Source organism: Lissotriton vulgaris, chromosome 1_1 (assembly GCF_964263255.1).
Source record: "Lissotriton vulgaris chromosome 1_1, aLisVul1.2, whole genome shotgun sequence".
NCBI classification, from domain to species: domain Eukaryota; kingdom Metazoa; phylum Chordata; class Amphibia; order Caudata; family Salamandridae; genus Lissotriton; species Lissotriton vulgaris.
In genome coordinates, this window is record NC_141685.1 from 215,482,410 (window position 1) to 215,502,954 (window position 20,545).

The window sequence follows — 20,545 nt, forward strand, 5'->3', positions numbered from 1 at the left end:
ATAAACACTGTTATCTGGTAAAAAATGATCCAGTGTTAAGTCCCAAGGTGAGAAAAAATCCTGAGATCACATACAGAAGATCCAAATCTTTAAAAGATTTGGTCGTTAAGAGTGAATTTGTGGAAAGGAAGAAGAGTTTCTCTGACTGGTTAAAACAGAAACCAGGTTTTAGAAGATGTACAAAATGTAAGGCCTGCCAACATGGCATGAATCGAACTAGCCTTCAAACGTTCTTCAATAAAACCATCACCATTAGGACATCATTAACCTGCAAAAGTAATTTTGTTGTTTATCTATTGCAATGCCCCAAAATATATATAGGTAGTACAACTCTACCAGTTCATCAAAGAAACCTGCAGCACAGGCGGGTCATTGTTAATCGAGACAGAACTTATCCTGTCGCAAGACATTTTGAGTCCCATCACCAGAGTGACCCGGAGGGTTTACAATACACTTCCATAGCCGAAGTCCCTAAGAGAAAGAGAGGAGGGGATCGTAAAAGGGAATTACGTAAATTAGAGACATATTTCATTCTGGATTTTAACTGTAAAGAACCGTATGGACTCAATGTCCCTACACTGAGTCTAGTGTACTGAGCCTTAGGTTCTGCATTCTTATGCACTGTCGACCCCAGCCCTGGGCAGCACCACTTTGGCGACACTGCACCATACACCTGCCTGTCGCTTTACACCCTTGCACAGCCACGGTGACTCATGGTGAACACCCACTGCATCGCACCCAGGTCCTGAGGTACAGCACCCATACCTGCTCCAAATGTGCAGTGAACACCCACTGCATCGCACCCAAGTCCCGAGGTACAGCAACCATACCTGCTCCACATGCATGGTGAACACCAACTGCATCGCACCCAGGTCCCGAGGTACAGCAACAATACCAGGTCCACATGCATGGTGAACACCCACTGCATCGCACCCAGGTTCTGAGGAACACCACCCATACCTGCTCCACATGCTCGGTGAACACCCACTGCATCGCACCCAGGTCCTGAGGTACAGCACCCATACCTGCTCCACATGTGCAGTGAACACCCACTGCATCGCACCCAGGTTCTGAGGTGCATCACCCATACCTGCTCCACATGCTCATTGAAAACCCAGTGCATCGCAACCAGATCCTGAGGTAAAGCACCTATACCTGCTCCACATGCGCAGTGAACACCCACTGCATCACACCCAGGTTCTGAGGTACATCACCCATACCTGCTCCACATGCGTGGTGAACACCCACTGCATCGCACCCAGGTTCTGAGGTACATCACCCATACCTGCTCCACATGCTCGGTGAACACCCACTGAATCACACCAAGGTCCTGAGGTACAGCATCCATACCTGCTCCACATGTGCAGTGAACACCCACTGCATCGCACCCAGGTTCTGAGGTACATCACCCATACCTGCTCCACATGCGCAGTGAACACCCACTGCATCGCACCCAGGTTCTGAGGTACATCACCCATACCTGCTCCACATGCGCCGTGAACACCCACTGCATCGCACCCAGGTTCTGAGGTACAGCACCCATACCTGCTCCACATGCGCAATAAACACCCACTGCATCGCACCCAGGTTCTGAGGTACAGCACCCATACCTGCTCCACATGCGCAGTGAAAACCCACTGAATCACACCAAGGTCCTGAGGTACAGCACCTATACCTGCTCCACATGCGCAGTGAACACCCACTGCATCACACCCAGGTTATGAGGTACAGCACCCATACCTGCTCCACATGCGCAATAAACACCCACTGCATCGCACCCAGGTTCTGAGGTGCAGCACCCATACCTGCTCCACATGCTCGGTGAACACCCACTGCATCGCACCCAGGTCCTGAGGTACAGCACCCATACCTGCTCCACATGTGCATTGAACACCCACTGAATCACACCAAGGTCCTGAGGTACAGCACCCATACCTGCTCCACATGCGCAGTGAACACCCACTGAATCACACCAAGGTCCTGAGGTACAGCACCTATACCTGCTCCACATGCGCAGTGAACACCCACTGCATCACACCCAGGTTCCGAGGTGCAGCACCCATACCTGCTCCACATGCTCGGTGAACACCCACTTCATCGCACCCAGGTCCTGAGGTACAGCACCCATACCTGCTCCACATGTGCATTGAACACCCACTGAATCACACCAAGGTCCTGAGGTACAGCACCCAGCACTCCACATGCGCAGTGAACACCCACTGCATCGCACCCAGGTTCTGAGGTACAGCACCCACACCTGCTCCACATGAATGGTGAACACCCACTGCCTCGCACCCAGGTTCTGAGGTACAGCACCCATACCTGCTCCACATGCGCCGTGAACACCCACTGCATCGCACCCAGGTCCTGAGGTACAGCACCCATACCTGCTCAGAACACCCACTACATCGCACCCAGGTCCTGAGGTACAGCACCCATACCTGCTCCACATGCGTGGTGAACACCCACTGCATCGCACCCAGGTTCTGAGGTACAGCACCCATACCTGCTCCACATGTGCAGTGAACACCCACTGCATCGCACCCAGGTCCTGAGGTACAGCACCCATACCTGCTCCACATGTGCAGTGAACACCCACTGCATCGCACCCAGGTTCTGAGGTACATCACCCATACCTGCTCCACATGCGCAGTGAACACCCACTGAATCACACCCAGGTCCTGAGGTACAGCACCCACACCTGCTCCTCATGAATGGTGAACACCCACTGCCTCGCACCCAGGTTCTGAGGTACAGCACCCATACCTGCTCCACATCCGCCGTGATCACCAACTGCATCGCACCCAGGTCCTGAGGTACAGCACCCATACCTGCTCAGAACACCCACTACATCGCACCCGGGTCCTGAGGTACAGCACCCATACCTGCTCCAGATGCGTGGTGAACACCCACTGCATCGCACCCAAGTTCTGAGGTACAGCACCCATACCTGCTCCACATGTGCAGTGAACACCCACTGCATTGCACCCAGGTACTGAGGTACAGCACCCATACCTGCTCCACATGCTCAGTGCCACAACTAACAGCACAAACATATTGCAAATATCAATGTTGGTATCTAGAGAATAATGTCATTTATAACACATTTTTGGTTCCTTCTAATTCCAGGTGGTGCAGATTCTTTTGGGCATGATGCTGATCGCGTTGGGGGCACTCCTGCTGAACAATCCCTTTACTGGTGCTTACCCTTACAGCGGTCTTCCATTCTGGGGGGCAACATTTGTAAGTAGGGGTCCCAGGCAGACTGCAAGGGTGATATTTCTGTTGAATACATGAGGGGATGAAAGATGATCAGAAAAATAGAGGGCTGTGTGGCTAAGATGATGGACTGCTAAGTCAAATATATTGATTCATTATTGGGTTGATGGGTGGGAAGCATGTAAATGACAGTGTAAGTGGTGCTTTTTTGTATGTACCTGTCAACCTTCAAACCCGAAAACTTAGGGGCATATTATCAAGCCCCTTATTGCCGCGTCATCTGCACTTTTCTGCCGATGACGCGGCGATATTATCAAGGCAGCGTTAAGTCAATTAACGTGGCTTAAAGCCACGTTAATTGACTTAACGGTGCCTTGGTAATAGGGCCCCTTTCACGATAAACTCATCGTGAAAGGGGCCGTGCAGTGGGTGTTGCGGTGGGCGTTCCAACGCAACACCCATTCACTTCGACGCTGCCACCTATTATCAAGAGAGGCGATAATAATAGGTGGCAGCGCCAAATTTAAGAACAGTAAAAACCTGTTCTTAAGGTAGCGAAAGGAGGAGAAATGCTTCATTTTTCCTCGTTTTTGCTTTTTCCATGTGTGCTGCCTTGTGCAGCACACATGGAAAAAGCAAAATGCCAAGGTTTGTTTATGTACAGGAAGGTGTCCCTTCCTGTACTTAAACAAACCTCTTTTTAAAAATGCCAATTCGTAACTTACATGTGTGCTGCATGAAGCAGCACACATGTAAATTACAAAATGGCATTTAAGCTTTGTTTATGTGCAGGAAGGAACTCCTTCCTGTACATAAACAAACCTTCCCTGCCTGCGCTGGCGTCAAGTTGTAACAAGCATTTGCAATGCAATGGTATCGGCATCATTATAGGTAGAGCTATTGGCATTGCTCATGACATTTCTTTTTTTTTCTTTAAATCATAAATAAATGGCATTGTCATTTACATTGCCAATACACAGCACTCTGCACTCAACAGCACACACCACTCTGCACCTGCACTCACTGCTCTGCACACTCACTCTGCACCCACTACTGTGCACCCACTACTGCGCACCCACTACTGTGCACCCACTACTGTGCACCCACTACTGTGCACCCACTACTGTGCACCCACTACTCTGCACCCACTACTCTGCACTCACTACTCTGCACTCACTACTCTGCACCCACTACTCTGCACTCACTACTCTGCACTCACTACTCTGCACTCACTACTCTGCACTCACTACTCTGCACTCACTACTCTGCATTCTGCACACTCACTCTGCACTCACTACTCTGCACTCACTACTCTGCACTCACTACTCTGCACTCACTATTCTACATTCTGCACACTCACTCTGCACTCACTACTCTGCACTCTGTACTCACTACTCTGCACTCTGCACTCACTACTCTGCACTCACTACTCTGCACTCAGTACTCTGCACTCACTACTCTGCACTCACTACTCTGCACTCACTACTCTGCACTCACTATTCTACATTCTGCACACTCACTCTGCACTCACTACTCTGCACTCTGTACTCACTACTCTGCACTCTGCACTCACTACTCTGCACTCACTACTCTGCACTCACTACTCTGCACTCACTACTCTGCACTCACTACTCTGCACTCACTACTCACTACTCTGCACTCTGCACTCACTACTCTGCACTCTGCACTCACTACTCTGCACTCACTACTCTGCACTCACTACTCACTACTCTGCACTCTGCACTCACTACTCTGCACTCTGCACTCACTATTCTGCACTTTGCACACTCTGCACTCACTACTCTGCACTGTAAGTTTACGTTTTAGGAGAGAATTATTCTGCCCTGCAATTTCTTGGAAAACAGCAGTGTTTACAAAAGCTTGTCAGTGAAAAAGCGGTCCGTTTGTTGGTTATCATAGTTCTGTAGCCTGTGCTCCCCGCCAAAACCAGCCTAGCAACTCAGAGGTGAAAAACAAAGGAAGCCGACCACCTCCGACCCAGACAAAACAAGATAGGGACTCAAGCACTGGCACACACTAAACATAAAATCATACAGTGAGGGCATGCCAGGAGCTAGGCGAACCGGCGCGACTGTGAAATAGTTTACAAACCTAAAATCTGCCCACTTCATGACCCTATCGGTTCCCACAGAATGGCGCCTGCGTCCTATTTTCATGTCAAAAACAAATACTTCTCATTTTGAGGAGAATGCCCGGCCTACTTTCGGATGTCGAACTGCACCGACGAGTCATGTCCCTTGCGGTAAAATAGATTAGGGAGCATTAGGGTCATGCAGGGCGCCATAGAGCTTTCATCACCGCCACAGAAATTCACCTAGGCCGGTTTAAATTGCGTTGCGCAATATACCACTCTGATCGGAGACCGGTAACACATCACTAGTGTCTCACCCAGGTTTCACGAAGCCTCAAATATTTGTGTCTCCTTGGAAACCGATACCTAAAATGAATGTTCTGTAAAGCCACCAGGTGGAGGGGGTGGGGATGGGCGTCAGTCAGGCAGCTATGCCTCTGAACAGAGCAGTGTCTGCTGACTTAGAGGGAAACGACTTGTTAAGCTGCGGCTGTGGTTATGTCCAATTTTAGTGTTTCTAATGTCGTAAAATGGCGTGCTGTCTTTACACACACAACAGCAGAGTGCATTTTACCCATAAAAAAGGCAGCTGCTCCCGAGGAGTGCTCAAGGCGAGAACTTCCCCAGAAAAGGAGAAAACGCCCTCAGTACAAGACAGTGAAGAGTGTTGGCAACACATAATCAAAGCATGCAGCATTCCTGTAATAAACCATTCTTTGGCCTGCAGCCCCAACGGACTAACTAATTGATGCATTCATTTGTGAATAGCCGGTTATCTGCAACCCCTGTAATACCGCTCATCGTGTGCACTTAACTTTCATTGCAACTCGTCGCAAGCTCACGTGCACTCTCGAGGGGGGTGGAGTAACTCCCACTGCCCCCGGAATTCCGCCGCGGCCGCACCGGAAGTCAGGCAATGTCGCCTGTGACGGGGGCGGAGCCGCGTCCGGACCGGAAGAGGAGGCAGGCGGAGGAATTGCGTCGAGCGGCCCGGGGCTCCTACGAACGTGGAGAGCCCCGGGGCCGACACCGGGACGTTGCACACGTGTTGCGGGGCTCCCTTGACCAAGAGGGATTCCCGGGAAAGGAGCTACTAAGAGCCGCAGCGTCAACTATCCCTGCCCGTGCGGAGAGCGGAGTCCCCCAGATTGCCACAGTAAGTTAAAGGGGAGGGGGGAGAGGGGGGGCCGGTGCACGTGTGTGTGTGTGTGTATATATGAGCGGGGGTGTTCTGTATGTATGTGCGTGCGTGTGCGCTTCTGTGTGTGTTTCTATGTATGCGCATGCGTGTGTTGTGTGGGACCTTCGCGCAGCGCTCGTACTTATGCGCGTGCCAGTGTAGAAACGCCTGCGCGCGGCCAGGAGTGTCTCCTGGGAAGCACACTCGCTGACAAAAGATCTCGGTGGAGACGCGCTTCCGCGCGGCTAGCCGAGACCTAAAAAATGCTTTCCACCAAGGTGCCCCCTACCTGAAAGAAATGGAAATATGTGCAAGGGTAAATAAACAAATATATAGGCTGCTTTGGAGCCAGTGTAACCTTCAATTACCGTAGTCACTCAGCTTCATGGTGACAAATATTTATTCTTTTTTGAGAGGTAATATATGTGTGTATTAAAAGGAGTGCACCCTTTTAATAGATACCTATAAAAATAGGTACGCTAGATATAGTTTGAATGCTTATCACTAAATTGTATATTTGTAAAGCACTTGTTTTATCCAAAACAGTAATTTGCAGCATCCTCTTTTATATAGTGTAATAGAATTTTAGAATAATGACATTCACAGTGCTTCCTATCCCAGACTGGGACCTCGTAGCACTATAAATAAGTCACAATTCCTGACTGCACCAGTCAGGGTTTAATTCTGTGACTCTGGTCACACACGAAAGCATCTGCAGTGATCACATTAGGCAACTGAGGTTTCTTAAGGTTAAAAAGTACATTCCCCTTTAATTAGTTTAACTTGCATTTTGTTTCATTTGAGGTGTGCATGTTTTTATATGCAGTTACCTGAAGGCTTCATACTCACTGACCCTACGTCATGCCACTCAGTTGTACCGTCCTCACACCTTTTTTATGGCCTGTAGATGCTACGTGTAAATGAAGGCAACCTAGAAACATGACTTACAGGCTATCTTCATTAAAATGTAATTGCAGACCCATGTGTGCCTCCCTGGGAATACATACATGCACAGCCCCCCAGGTGGGCGCGCCCCAAAGTGTGAAGACCTCTGACTTACGGTCTAGCAATTCTGGTCCTTTTGACAGAGTCACAGCAGGCAGTTTCTGTTCAACCTGACTCAGCTTCCTGTAGTTTCCCTCCTATAGGCAGCATCTTCCTAATGCAGGGGGCCCTCCTAAGCAGCCAGCCAGTTCCTAACTTCAAGGAAAGCCCAGGACACCTGCTCCTTGCAGGCTGCTGAGCTACTCAGGCTTCTGGTCCTGATCCTGGTCAAGGGGAATTGGCAGTCAATAGCTCATCCCCTAGCCACTGCAGTGGGACCCCAGATTCTGAAAGAGGAACTTGGCACCCTGGGAGGGTAGTTTATGTCCCAGATTTGTTCTCCGTTTGTAGACCGAGTTTGTGTATTTCACTAGCCAGAGAGCGGTTTCAGGCCATCTTGACTTTCGCGTATTAGCTCCAGTCTGGTCCTGGCAGGTCTTTGTCTTGTGGTTTCAGCAGGAAGGTCGGTGGGGGTAGGAGCTTGCTGTGGGAGAGACCCAAAAGACCGCAGCGTTTGCCCACTAAACAACCACTTAACCTAGTGTGGAAACCAATTCTGGAAAAGAGCGTTCCAGGAAAGGGGTGGGGTTTACCGTACACAATAAAATAACTCAGTCTCCCATCTTGCACATCCTTCAGCCTTGTCCCAGAAGTGATGAGAAACCCTGCAATTCACAATGCTGTCTGGGGTGATCTGTAACCCTCCATCTTGGGTTACACTTAAGCGCAGGATTTCAAAATCGATTTCATGGGGCCACCTGCTTAGGCCACCGAACACCATACACAGCCCCACCGTGCATGCATTGTGCTCACACGTACGTACAGGCGCGCAACATACGTATCATCCACGTGCAGCCTGAAGTGTAGTTCGACATAATGAAAAGCAGGCCTCACTGTTCCTTTAGTAATTGGACCAAAGCGGCAGCGTTAGCACCACTAGGTGGCGCCAAATGCGATGTTTTCTCCTCACCCCAGTCCACAAATTGCCTTCAATACAAATCCTCCTTGGTGGGATACCAAGAGGGCCCCCGCAAAGGGTTTGGCGCCCATCCCCCCCACAAACGCTTCTGACATGATTGCCACAGAGGTTGCTGTGGGCTGCAGAGCTGGCCCGGTGCTGCAGAGCTGGCCTGTGCTGTGCACTGGCAACAGCTCTCCACACAGCACAGCAGCGACCGCTGCGAACACTGCACGGAAACGACACGCTCGCGCCTTGGCCTGTGCAGCCTCCTGCCAATACCGTGGCGCGGTGTTGTTTGCAATAAATCACCGCCGTGCCAGGTGAGGGTTATGTCATTATTTGCAAACCTACAGAATGTAATTATGCTCGTGAGGAGAAGAAAGGTGCCGAGCGCGAGGCGGGGCCTACCGGCAGCGCCGAGGAGGCTGCACGTGCTACGTTTGTGCTTACGCTTCTACCTGATCACGAGCAAGGACGCCGGAGTGATGCCACAGGGGAGGACCAAATGATGCAGCAGGGTTCATTTATGTGGCAAGAAAATTAGGATTATGCGGCGTAAGGAAGCACATTTTCTTCCAATATTACCGCTTTATTTCAGGGTTTTTTTACTCGTTAACAATAGCTATGCAAAGGTTCTGTGCAGAGCGTCCGCTTCATTAGTAACAAACCGTCTGCCACTCAAAAACAAGGCGCGTGCTCTAGAACTTGCCCTGTTCCTTTTATTGCTCAGTTGTTCGAGCCTGGGAAACATGTCCGGGGAAGTCTCGAGGGGGCGAGCCCCGCTCCATTTCTTGCTGGTTTGACTTCTCGTTTTGGTCGCAGCCGCTGCCATGTCCGTACGGAGAGTTCCCAGCTGATGTGTCGCCAGTTTTTAAAGTCCCCACCTCCACACAGCTTCTATTGCATATTTATAGGACTACGGATGAATTGCAGAGTTTTGGGTCACCCATCGAGCTCTGAAAATCGCCTCGCTTCCTTTCTGTTCTTTTGTGCAGTGTTTAGAATTCCATGCATGGAGGTATTTAAAACAAGCAGGAGATCCCGAACTCAGTGAGCGCAGGTAGGACGGGAAGTCAGGCAAAGTCGCCTGTGACGGGGGGGGGGGGCTGCGTACGTAACCGGAAGAGAAGGCGGAGTGAAAGCGTCTCGCGAGTCGCGACGCCAGAAGGAGAGCGGAGTCCCTCAGAATTGATCTGGTAAGTTACAAAGGGCTGGGGGGGGGCTCGGTTCCCTCATTGTGTGTGTATGCATGTGTGCGACGGCGGGGGAGAGGAGGGGTGCACTCGTGTGTGTGTGTGTGTGTGTGCGCGCACGCGCGTGTGTGTGTATGTCTGCGGAGGGGGGGTGGGTGTCTCTGTATGTATGTGCGTGGGCGCTTGTGTGTGTGTGTGTATGCGCATGCGTGTGTGGTGCTTGCGCTTCCCAGGAGACAGCGCCTGGCCACAGCGCGCGTTCCAGTTACAAATCGCCTGGAAGGATGCGCGCGGCCGGGACTGTCTCCTGGGAAGCATAGTCGCTGACAAAAGATCTCCGGCGGAGACGCGCTTCCGCGCGTTGACGCCGAGACCTAAAATCTATCGCCATCGCAGGGGGAAACACGAAGCTGCACCATATCCTTGGTAATATGGTGCAGCCTAGAGTTTCCGAAGTGGCGAAGAGAGGCATTAAGCCAAGGCGGCAAACACCTCTCTTCGCCACTTTGTTGGTAATATGCCCCTTAATTTTCTTTCTAGGGCACTGGTTAAGGAGCTGTGTAGTCCCTGACAAACTTTGATGATTCCCACTTGACCCGCCCCTCATAGTAAGCTAGGTAGGGGGACCGTGCGGAATGCAAGAATAAAGCAATTCTGGTGAAGAGCGACAGGATCTTTCTTTTAACATTTATTACATTCAAGCACAGAAATGCCTAGGCTATATTATCAATGTTGGATCAATACGCATTCAAATCAATAGAATATACAGCAGAACTCAGAAGAGTTTAAAATTCAGCATAGATTCATCTTCAAAGAAAGGAGAAAGGGATTTCACTCAGCATTGAACATGTACACTCTTTTATAGGTCTTTAAGCAAAAGCTTTATAGATTCACTTTATTAGTACCTGGTTCACAAGCTCATAACTGATAGAAGTTAAGCAAAGAGAATCAGATGCAAATAAATACATTCGAACATTTCTCACTATTTTACTGCAAGGAGGTCGAGTGCTCACAGCATCTGTTCTGAGCACCAGAAATGTTACAAAGTTTGTTATTCAGACTGGAACAGGTGCTCTGTCTTTGGGAAAGTAGACTCTGTTCGGGCAGCGATTGGAAATCATGTTCTCAGCTACTGTAGTCTACGAGTCTTTATTATGACACAGATTAAGCAGCAGTTCAGTTCACATGTTAGTCACAAACGTCACAAAAAGATGGACAACGAGGCCTAAATTGTCCTAATTGAAAAAAACATGAATTATCACACTCTCAGCATTGACATTTATTAAATGTAAGCAACCCCCATTTACAGACAGAGGTTGGAGGGGGAACTCAATTACCTTCTGAATAAAAGTGGGTGGATAATCCATAAGTGTGTACTGGGGGCCTCATTTATGAAAAGTGATGCATCGCATCATGTTGCAAGGAGTTACAGATACGTCAGTATATCTGACGTATCTATAGGCGCAAAAATGACGCATTGCTGGAGTGTGTCACAAAAGTGACACAACTCCATCAATGGGTCTTTTCAGATGGGCAAGTCCCATTTCAAATGTACCTGCGCCAGTCTTACACCTGCTGTGAGGCAGGCGTAAGATAGTGACGCATTTGCGTCCTAGAAGTGGCACAGTGAAATCTCAGATTTCACTGCACCACTTCTATGAGGCTTACTTGCGTCGGAACGCCCACCCTGAATACATTATACCTGGCGCAGTTATAATGTGGCGCAGGGGTTTACAAAGTGACGCATCTACCTAGATGCGCCACTTTGTAAATATGACGCAACATGGTGCATTTTTTATGCTGCTGGTGCATCACAAAAGTGACGCACCGGCGGTGCAAAAGTGACGCAATGGCTCATAAATAAGCCCCCCGGTATATCGGCAGTTTCGGTCCCACTTAACCCTTTAGTACTGTATTATTTAAAAAAATCTTATTAGGACATGCTTGAGAGTGACACAACTTTGAGCCCCCAAAACTGCTGTACTCCTGTATTCGGGACATGCACATGACTTGTGATCAATCATGTCTGCACTGTCCTGTCCTCTATCATTCTTGATTAGGTGTCTTCTTCGCTATAGAACCAGGCTTACTGAACCAGAGGCGTAAAGGATACAAATTAAAACACAAAGGCGCTGTTAAGCATGTGGAAATGATACATGTTGAAATGTATACATCACACCTCATAACACAATCTATCATCCTATAGAACTCGTCTTTTTGTGTAATATATGCCCAACTCAGAACGGTGATGGATTAAACCCAAATCTGTTGACTGGGTGTGAGTGTTTGATTGGTTCAGATGCTCCGTCCATCACCACCCCCTTTTGTACCGTTTTTTTTCCATAAGTTGGCAGGGTATGCTCAGAAGTGAGTCCCTTGCTAACTTTGCCACTGGATTCAAGCAAGCCTGGCTGAAGACGGCTGTAATGCCAGAAACCGGTCCTAGGAAGCTTGAATCCGGTCCAGGGAAGGCATGGCTTCTCTGTATCTGATTCCGCGGCAGTTATACTGGCTGGCTCCCTAGTTTATAACCCCCCTACCGCCACCTCCCTTTCTCTTACTGCTCTCACCCACCAGCTGGCTGATCTGTCCCTTAAACACCAATGTTTTCTAGTTTTAGGTGACTTTAACCTCCACGTAGATAACCCTCTCTGCGCGAAGGCGAATAACCTGCTGGAAATCATGGATAGTCTGAACCTCACTCAATTAGTCACCGGTCCTACTCATGTGGCTGGTCACACCTTAGACCTTATTTTCGCCAACTTCTCCACTATTACTGTCTTCCCTCCCCTCCCCCTTACGTGGTCCGACCACTATCTTATCCCCTTTTCTCTGGCCTTAGACCGGAAATCTGTCCCTCTAGCCCCCAGGAAGGAGCTGGGAAGGAAGTGGCACAAAGTCACTTGCGCCACCTTGGACCCGGTATTCCACTTCCAGACGGATCATCTATCCCCGGATATCGACGGAAATATCTCTAGGCTTAATACTGCCCTTACCAATGCTATTGACTACATTGCTCCCCAGAAAATCATTGCCTCCACTAGATCTCGCCCCTCCGCTCCCTGGTTCTCCACCTCCCTCCGTGAGGAAAAAAGCAGATGCAAAGCACTCGAACGGAAGTGGAGACTAAACTATGACCCCGAAGCTAAGCTTACCTACAAAGCTGCCTTGAAAAATTTTCTCAAACATAAAAAAATCACTATGAGAGATCATTTCTCGCTTCAAATTGCCAAGGCCAAAAACTCATCAAAAACCCTCTTCACCATCGTCAAAGACTTCATTAATCCTCCGGCCAGGGCCACTCAGAATTCAGCTAGTCAGACCCTGTGCGAGGGACTTTCAGATTTTTTCCTCGAAAAAATCAACAAGCTATGTATCTCCTTCCCTAAGGGGCCAGTTTCCCGGCCTCCTTCCACAAGTCCCCCTACTTCTCCGTCCTTTCTCGCCTTCAATAAACTCACCCAGGAGGATGCTATCAGGCTACTCATCCATTGCAAATCTGGTGCTCCCTCTGACCCCGTCCCTGCCAAACTCATGGGAGAGCTGGCTCCCTCGTTAGCCTGCCCCTTCCTCTCCATCTGGAACGCCTCCCTGCACCATGGCTTTTTCCCTACCACTTGGAAGGAGGCCTTGGTGATCCCCATCCTAAAAAAGGCAGATGCTGATCCCACTGTTTTCGCCAACTACCGCCCCATTTCTCTTCTCCCCAAACCCGCAAAGGTCTTGGAAAAAGCCGTGCAGTTGCAACTCACGGAGTATTTGGAAAGCAACTCCTTACTGCACGACTCACAATCTGGCTTTCGGGCGGGATACAGCACAGAGACGGCTTTACTGGAAGTATCGGAAACAATTCGGGAATGCGTGGACAGGGGCGAGGAGGCCATGCTAGTCCTCCTCGACCTGTCCGCTGCATTTGATACGGTCTCCCACCCCATCCTCCTTGACCGACTCAAACAGATTGGCATTGGCGGCACTGCCTTTAGCTGGATCGAGTCCTTCCTTTCAGGAAGAAGTCAGAGGGTATTGTTGCGGCCTTTTAAATCGGAGGAAAAACCCCTGTCTTGCGGTGTGCCACAGGGCTCTGCCCTCAGCCCTCTGTTTTTTAACATCTATCTTGCCCCACTGGCCGGCGTTGTGGAGTCCCACGGAGTCAGGGTGGTCTCCTATGCTGATGATACCCAGCTAGTGTTTTCCTTCAGAGACCACTCTGACTCCGCGTTCACCAACTTCCGCCTGTGCCTCAACAACATCAGTGGCTGGATGTCTGAAAACCATCTTAGACTCAATGCAGACAAGACAGAGGTGCTGTTTTTTAACCAGAAAAATTCCATCCCCTCCTCCTGGTGGTGGCCCACGGCACTTGACCCCGCTCCCTCTCCCGTCCACTCGGCCCGTAACCTGGGTTTCCAGTTTGACGACTCCCTCTCATGCAAAACTCAGGTCAATAAAGTGACCTCTGCCTGCTTCCTGAAGTTGCGCATGATAAAAAAGATACTCCCCTATCTCCCTCTGGATTCCCGCCGTACAGTTACCCATGCCCTCATCACGTCCCACCTGGACTATGCTAATAGCCTGTATGCTGGTGCCCCCCAATACCTGATTGACCGGCTTCAGATTGTCCAGAATGCGGCGGCCAGACTGATTGGCAATATTCCCTACCGTCAATCAGTTTCCGCATATCGTAAGGAACTGCACTGGCTACCAGTGGCCAGCCGTATCCAGTTTAAGATCCTTACCCTGACCTACCGAGCCATCAACGACCGCGGACCAAACTACCTGAAAAAACAAGTCTCAATTTCCCGTTCCATCAGATCTTTGAGATCCAATGACCTCCGCCTTCTGATCTCTCCCCGATTCAGACTCTCCAGAATGGGTGGCAGAGGGTTCAGTGTTATTGCGGCAAAACTGTGGAACGCTCTGCCAGTCGATCTTAGATTCTGTCCCTCTGAATCCATCTTCCGGGCCAGACTCAAAACCTGGCTCTTCTCTGGACTCTGATCTACTCCGCTGTTTCCCTCTTCTTGCTCCTCTCCTCTCCTTGGAGGTTCAGGTTCTAGCGCCGGGACACCCCTTCGGGGGTAGCTGTGCGCTCTACAAACTACATAAATAAATAAAATAAATAAATGGCTTGGCAGTTCGGGCTGGACTGTTCCCATGAGGCACAGGGTCATATTGATTTGCATATGGCCATGTCTGAACTGGGGTGGCAGAGTGGGCTAAAGAACGGTGATGGTTTAAACCCAGATCTGTTGACTGGGTGTGAGTGTTTGATTGGTTCAGATGCTCCGTCCATCACCACCCCCTTTGGTACAACTCATACATAGCACATTAAGTCATCCCTTGGCAGAAAGTACCATGTTTAACGTGGGGAGAGTGGGCCAAACATGGGTCATACCACGGAAAAAAGTAAGGAAGGAAGCCAAGAGGAAAGGATGGAAGAGGGGGATGAAGAAATAAAGATAAGAATTAAGTTAGGAAGGAAGGGGCAGGGAAGGGGAAGGGGAAGATACAAACCATTAAAGTCCTATAAAGCTGCGGTCATTCACCACCTAATGTACTATAAGAATAGACAGCTCACTTGGAACTGTGAGTGACTACATCTGAGCTGGTGTTTTATGTGTGTTATTATGCAATTCTGTTGGGTTGCTATTCTCAGCTGCCACCTGGGATGTAATAACTACTTGGCAACCATCATCAGTTTTGATTCAAAGCACCCAGACCCCAATCAATATCTACAAGCACACAACAGCCATCTACCACTTTACAGATCAAACCCTTCTAATAGGATAATGTGCCATCAGAGACAACAATGAATTTATGAATGTCGCTTGGGGAGAGTACTCAGTACAAGCATGAGCCAAGCAAGCAGGGTGGGGGAGCAGCTCCAGCGTGTTTTCAGCCCCCCTCGCAACTGTGGATAAAGGAGCAGGCCACAGCGGAGCTGTACCGTTCTACGTACAGCTCGCTACAGTAGACTTGCTGGCCCCGAAAGATGGGCCCGAGAAGACTTGGCGGGCACCGGGCCTTGGCCTCGCTGGAGGCTGTGGCAGAGACGCGGTGGTGATGTCCATGGATAATAATAATAGGGAGATTTGTAGAGCGTCTGGTTACGCGCACCAGCGTGTCCCCGCGCTATGACAAGTGGAAGTGACAGAGTCAAATGGCCAGAAGCAGTGCAAGTCTAGCGGAGAAAGAGATAGGTTTTAAGTTTCCCCCTAAATCTGGATTCAGAAGGTTCCTGGCGCAGCTCCGACGGCAGATCGTTCCAGCCTCTGGCTGCCAGATATCGGAAGGACCTGCCCCCCATCCGAGCCTTTCTTACTTTGGGGACTTTCACTATCCCAGCACCAGTGGAGCGCAGGGCTCGGGATGGCTCATAACGAGAAATCAGGTCCCGCAATGGTATAGGCGCCTTGCCGTACAAAATGCGGTGGCATGTGCATAATGCCTTATACTCAATCCTGCTTCTCACAGGGAGCCAATGGAGTGCCTGAAGTACTCTCCCCGATGCCGACCTATGTGGTAATCTCAAGACCAGGCGGGCTGCAGCATTTTGCAGCACCTGGAGACCAAGCATGGGCGAATTTTGCGGATCTCGCGTTCGCGAATTTGCGGATTTTTGAACTCGCAATCCGCAAAATCCGCGAATTCTTGCGAATTTGCGGATTTTTTTTTTTTTTTGTGTTCGCAAGGATTTCTGCCAGTTCGCGAGGGTTTCGTACCAGTTCGCAATTGCGAACTTACATTTCGTCGCGCAACGGTCGCGAATTATGTTGTTTCTACGTCTGGTTCATCATCACAGGTTCCCAGCACCCTCTGTTTCACCACTGCAACCCTCTGTTACATCAATGCCACCCTCTGGTTCATCATTACTGTAGATTATGGGGGGGAAAAGCAAGCACACCATCCCTGCTTCAACTCAGATGAATTAATTTGGGGTTAGTTTATTAATGTGTCACTGTTTTAAAATTCCAGTCTGGCACCTGCTTCCTTATCTGTAATTTTGCTTTCTGTTGCAGTGCATTTTTTTTCCCCAGGACCTTCTTTGTGGCCTACTTGTAGCTATTGTATGAGCCTGCTGTGAGGGTCAGAGCAGGGTCATACAATTGTTGCAACTAGCAACTGAATTCTGGAGGGGCCCCAGTCAGGAAGCACTACCGGGAATTGTTACTAATGATGAGTTTGAACTCTTGCCCCTGCCGAGTGCTTTCACTTTTGAAAAACTCGTTTTTCTGCAATTTCGCGGGGTTCGCGGGGTGCGAACACGCGCAAGATCGGATTCGGAAGCCGCAAATTCGTGCGAATATGCAATTTGTTTTTTTTGCGGCGTGTTAGTTGGCAAGGTTTTGTGCGTTTTTGCGAGCCGCTCGTAGCGCAAGACGCGAAGTTACCCTCGCGGTCGTTCAAGGGCGCAGCCATCTTGTTTGCCTGACGTATTTCCGTTTCCGGGCGCGAAGTGTAATCTCGCAAAGTCCGCGGTTTGCCAGTACAGTCTCGCGCGTGTTCGCAAGGAAAATCTCGCGCGAACTTACCCGCGCGGTCGTGAACGGGCGCGGCCATCTTGTTTCTCATTCATTGCTATGGTTCTGGGCATGGTCTTTGTATCCTCTGTCAATCTCTGCCATCCTTTGCTTGTTTGAAGTTTTTTTTTATCTATTTTACTTATTATCTATCCCTCTATTTTTCTAGCCCTATATTTTTGTGTTTACTGCTACTTTTGGTTAATTTTAAACTACTTTTGTAAACTCTTTTCTTTTCTTCTCTTCCCTATTCTATTTTCTTTATTCCTTTCCGCCCAGACCATGGTGAAGGGAGCCGGGAAGCATCCCGAGAAGGGGAAGGGTCCCGCACCCCGTGTCCGGCTCCCGTGCGGGCGTTTGAGGGGGGAGCTAGTGATGCCACGGGAGATCTTTACCCCGGAGGAGGTGGCCCAACTCATTTTTTATGTTCAGCGCCGCCTCCCCAGGACCATCATGGGAGGCGGCAAGATCAGTGCCGGGTACGGGGCCCGGGAGCGCCGGAAGCGGTGGGAGAAGGTGTGCCAGGCCATTTACCACCACTCTCGGGTCTGGCGCACCTACAACCAGGCCACCCACCGCTGGACGGATGTCCTGACCCGTGAGCGAGATCTGCTCGACCTCCTTGGCCTTGAGATCCCCGGGCTTGGTGAGTAGTAGTAGCTATGTCTTTACTACTATGTTTTCTCCTGCTGTGTTATTATATTGCAAATTTTTGTTTTTTACCAAGAGCAATAATGCTGCTCATTACATTGTAGGTACATTTTATTTCAAAATCTTCTGTGCATTTCAGGTACACTGCTCTCCTTCTCAGTAGTGTTGCTACTATGCTTATTTGTTTTAGATTTTGTGTTCATTTCATTGGCCTGTGAAATTATGTATGAGTGTAGTTGAAAGAACTGCGCAATGCTACACACTAAGGTTCAGATTTTTAATTACCGGCGCATCCCTGCAAAGTTGCAGGGATGCGCCAGTAATTGTGCGTCACGCCACCATCACCCATGGTGCGCCGTATTACAATGCGGCGCGCCATGGGCCCAAAACGTCACCAAAGCGTTACGCATCTGTGCCGTAAAGGTGGCGCATTGCTGGAGTTGCGTCGCAACGATGGTGCAGCTCCATCAATTCTCTGGGGTGCCCTATCTCCCCAATGCTGCGTCAAGCCGTACGTCTGCTTCAAGCAGGCGCAGGGTTTGAGTCACGCATCATTGTCCTCAAAGTGACTGATTGAAATCTTGTAGATTTCCCTCAGCCACTTTTAGGATGCGTTCCTGCGCAGGAACGCCCTCCCTTGCGCCGGAACACCCCTATTGGCGCAGGGCTTTACAACGTGATGCATCTCCCAGATGCGTCACGTTGTTAATATACGCCGCACCATTGCGCCTCTTTTGTGCTGTCGCTGCGTCACAAAAGTCACGCAACAATGGAGCAAAAGAGCCGCAAGGGCCTTATAAATCAGCCCCTACAGACTCAAGTCCAGTCCTTCCTTTGTACACATGGCGATAAGAAGAAATAGTGGTGGTGGATTAATAGTTTGAGTATTTTAATGACTGGTGAATGTAGTAGGAAACTTTAGTGTTGTCGCTGATCTTCAATCACGATGGACTTTGGCTGTCACTTTGCGTGCTGCGGACTGCTGCCTGCCAATCCTAGGCAAACCTTTTTAGTACTTTGTTTAGTGAGTTACATAGGGTAGTTTCCAATTCGACGGTCCGCAAATCAAGCAATACTAAAGTAATGACGTAGTCGACCACATGAGATTGGTCAATAATATATCCCGTGGAGTCGTTCCCTATTTGCTATTTCGCAAAAATATTTTGTTACTTTGTTAGTTCTTTTTTAAATGTTTGATTTGGTTGAGAAATAAATATCATCCATGTTTTCTGTTTTTCTTTCTTTCATGTTGTACATCAGCTTCCCCCAGGGGCAAGAGGAGGACACAGGAGGAGGAGGAGGAGGGTGCTGTTGTCGATGCAGGCCAGGACCGGGCAGTCGAGGGCTCCTTTGCTGGCCCCAGTAAGTTTTAATTTTAATATAGAGTACTTATTTTTTCCTAGCGTTCCTCATTCGATTTTTTCTAAATCGTCTTTGATCTTCTTGTAGACAGGATCTAAATTCTTATCCCTATGACTCCGTGTGGTATTACTAGATTATTCTTATTAGTCTGTCTGTGTAGCTAACTAAGATTGCACATTTGGCATTTCCATTGGACTCCCATTCTAGTCAGCAATAGCTCTATGCACTGAGTGTAGTCCTCTGGGATTGTCCATAATGTCTTTTCAAGTATTCTAAATGTTTATGCTTTGACCATTGCCAACAATAAAAAGGTGAATGACCACCACCAAGAAATAATAAGATACTACTTTACTTTTGGTTTGGATAGGACAATCCATTCTACTACTGTTGCAGGGACAAATCTGCACAAACAGAACTATGGACACTAAATAATGCATCGCTTAGCTTATCAATTATAATAGGTGCTGTAACTGTTAGACTTTCCACATACCTCAGTGATAACAGACTTTGTAGTTGAACCCCCAATCTCCTTACTGACTAGATAGTGTGGCAGAGTCATTTAGCTCCCAAAGTCACCGATGGCAGAGGCACGGACTCATGCTTGCAAAAATTCGAAAACCTTTAGCTCATCCACTCTAGTCTGGAGGACCAAAAACCACAGAGTCTATTTAAGTTTAAAAGCTTTATTAAAAGTAAACACATTTATTAAATTCAAGTTTGTCATAAAAGTGAACGTGTAACTGAAAATGGAAAAGTGCTTAGTGCTGACGATTAATTGGACACATTTCTTGTGGTCGAGCCGAGCTCTCACCTGGTTTGAACTTGATCCTGCTCGTGTTCTTAGAAGTCAAGGTTCTGTCTGTTAGGAGAAAAAGTGGTGCGTGTTAAAAAGTAAAAAGCAAACATTCATCAGTTGTGCCAAAAAGTGCAGCAAGACAACAGCCTTCCCTGGAAAAAGGGACCTTTTTACTCTAGAGTACACAGTCAAAAATTATTAAATTGTACACTTTTTTTCACATTTCTTTCTTCCTCCTAGACCAAATATTATATAGTAGTGAGTGGTGTATTCTAACATTATTAAATGTACTTTGTAGGTGGAACATCTGGAGACGGGGCCAGCGCGGAGGTGGTGGCATTGGACGAGGAGGACAACTCTGGGGAGGAGGCGGTGCAAGTGCCGGAAAAGGACATGCCTGTGAGGGTTCACACGGTGGTGGCGGGCAGAGGTAAGCTATACATTCCTTAGTCATTGAGATTGAAGACTGCAGAGTGTGCTTTCTGCACGGGTGTATTATAAAAAAAGCAGGTAGTAGCCTCCTCTAA

At 49.0% G+C, this 20,545-nt stretch overlaps 1 protein-coding gene across 3 annotated transcripts in view; it reads left to right on the top strand.

Moving 5' to 3' along the window:
- Nucleotides 1-20,545, top strand: part of LOC147740920 (membrane-spanning 4-domains subfamily A member 4A-like) — a 200,401-nt gene that overhangs the window by 108,957 nt on the left and 70,899 nt on the right. For all 3 annotated transcript variants that reach the window (XM_086952209.1, XM_086952207.1, XM_086952208.1), the window contains exon 3: nt 3,130-3,243. In XM_086952209.1, the coding sequence (XP_086808335.1) occupies nt 3,130-3,243 (114 nt within the window). The remainder of the gene's footprint in view (nt 1-3,129; nt 3,244-20,545) is intronic.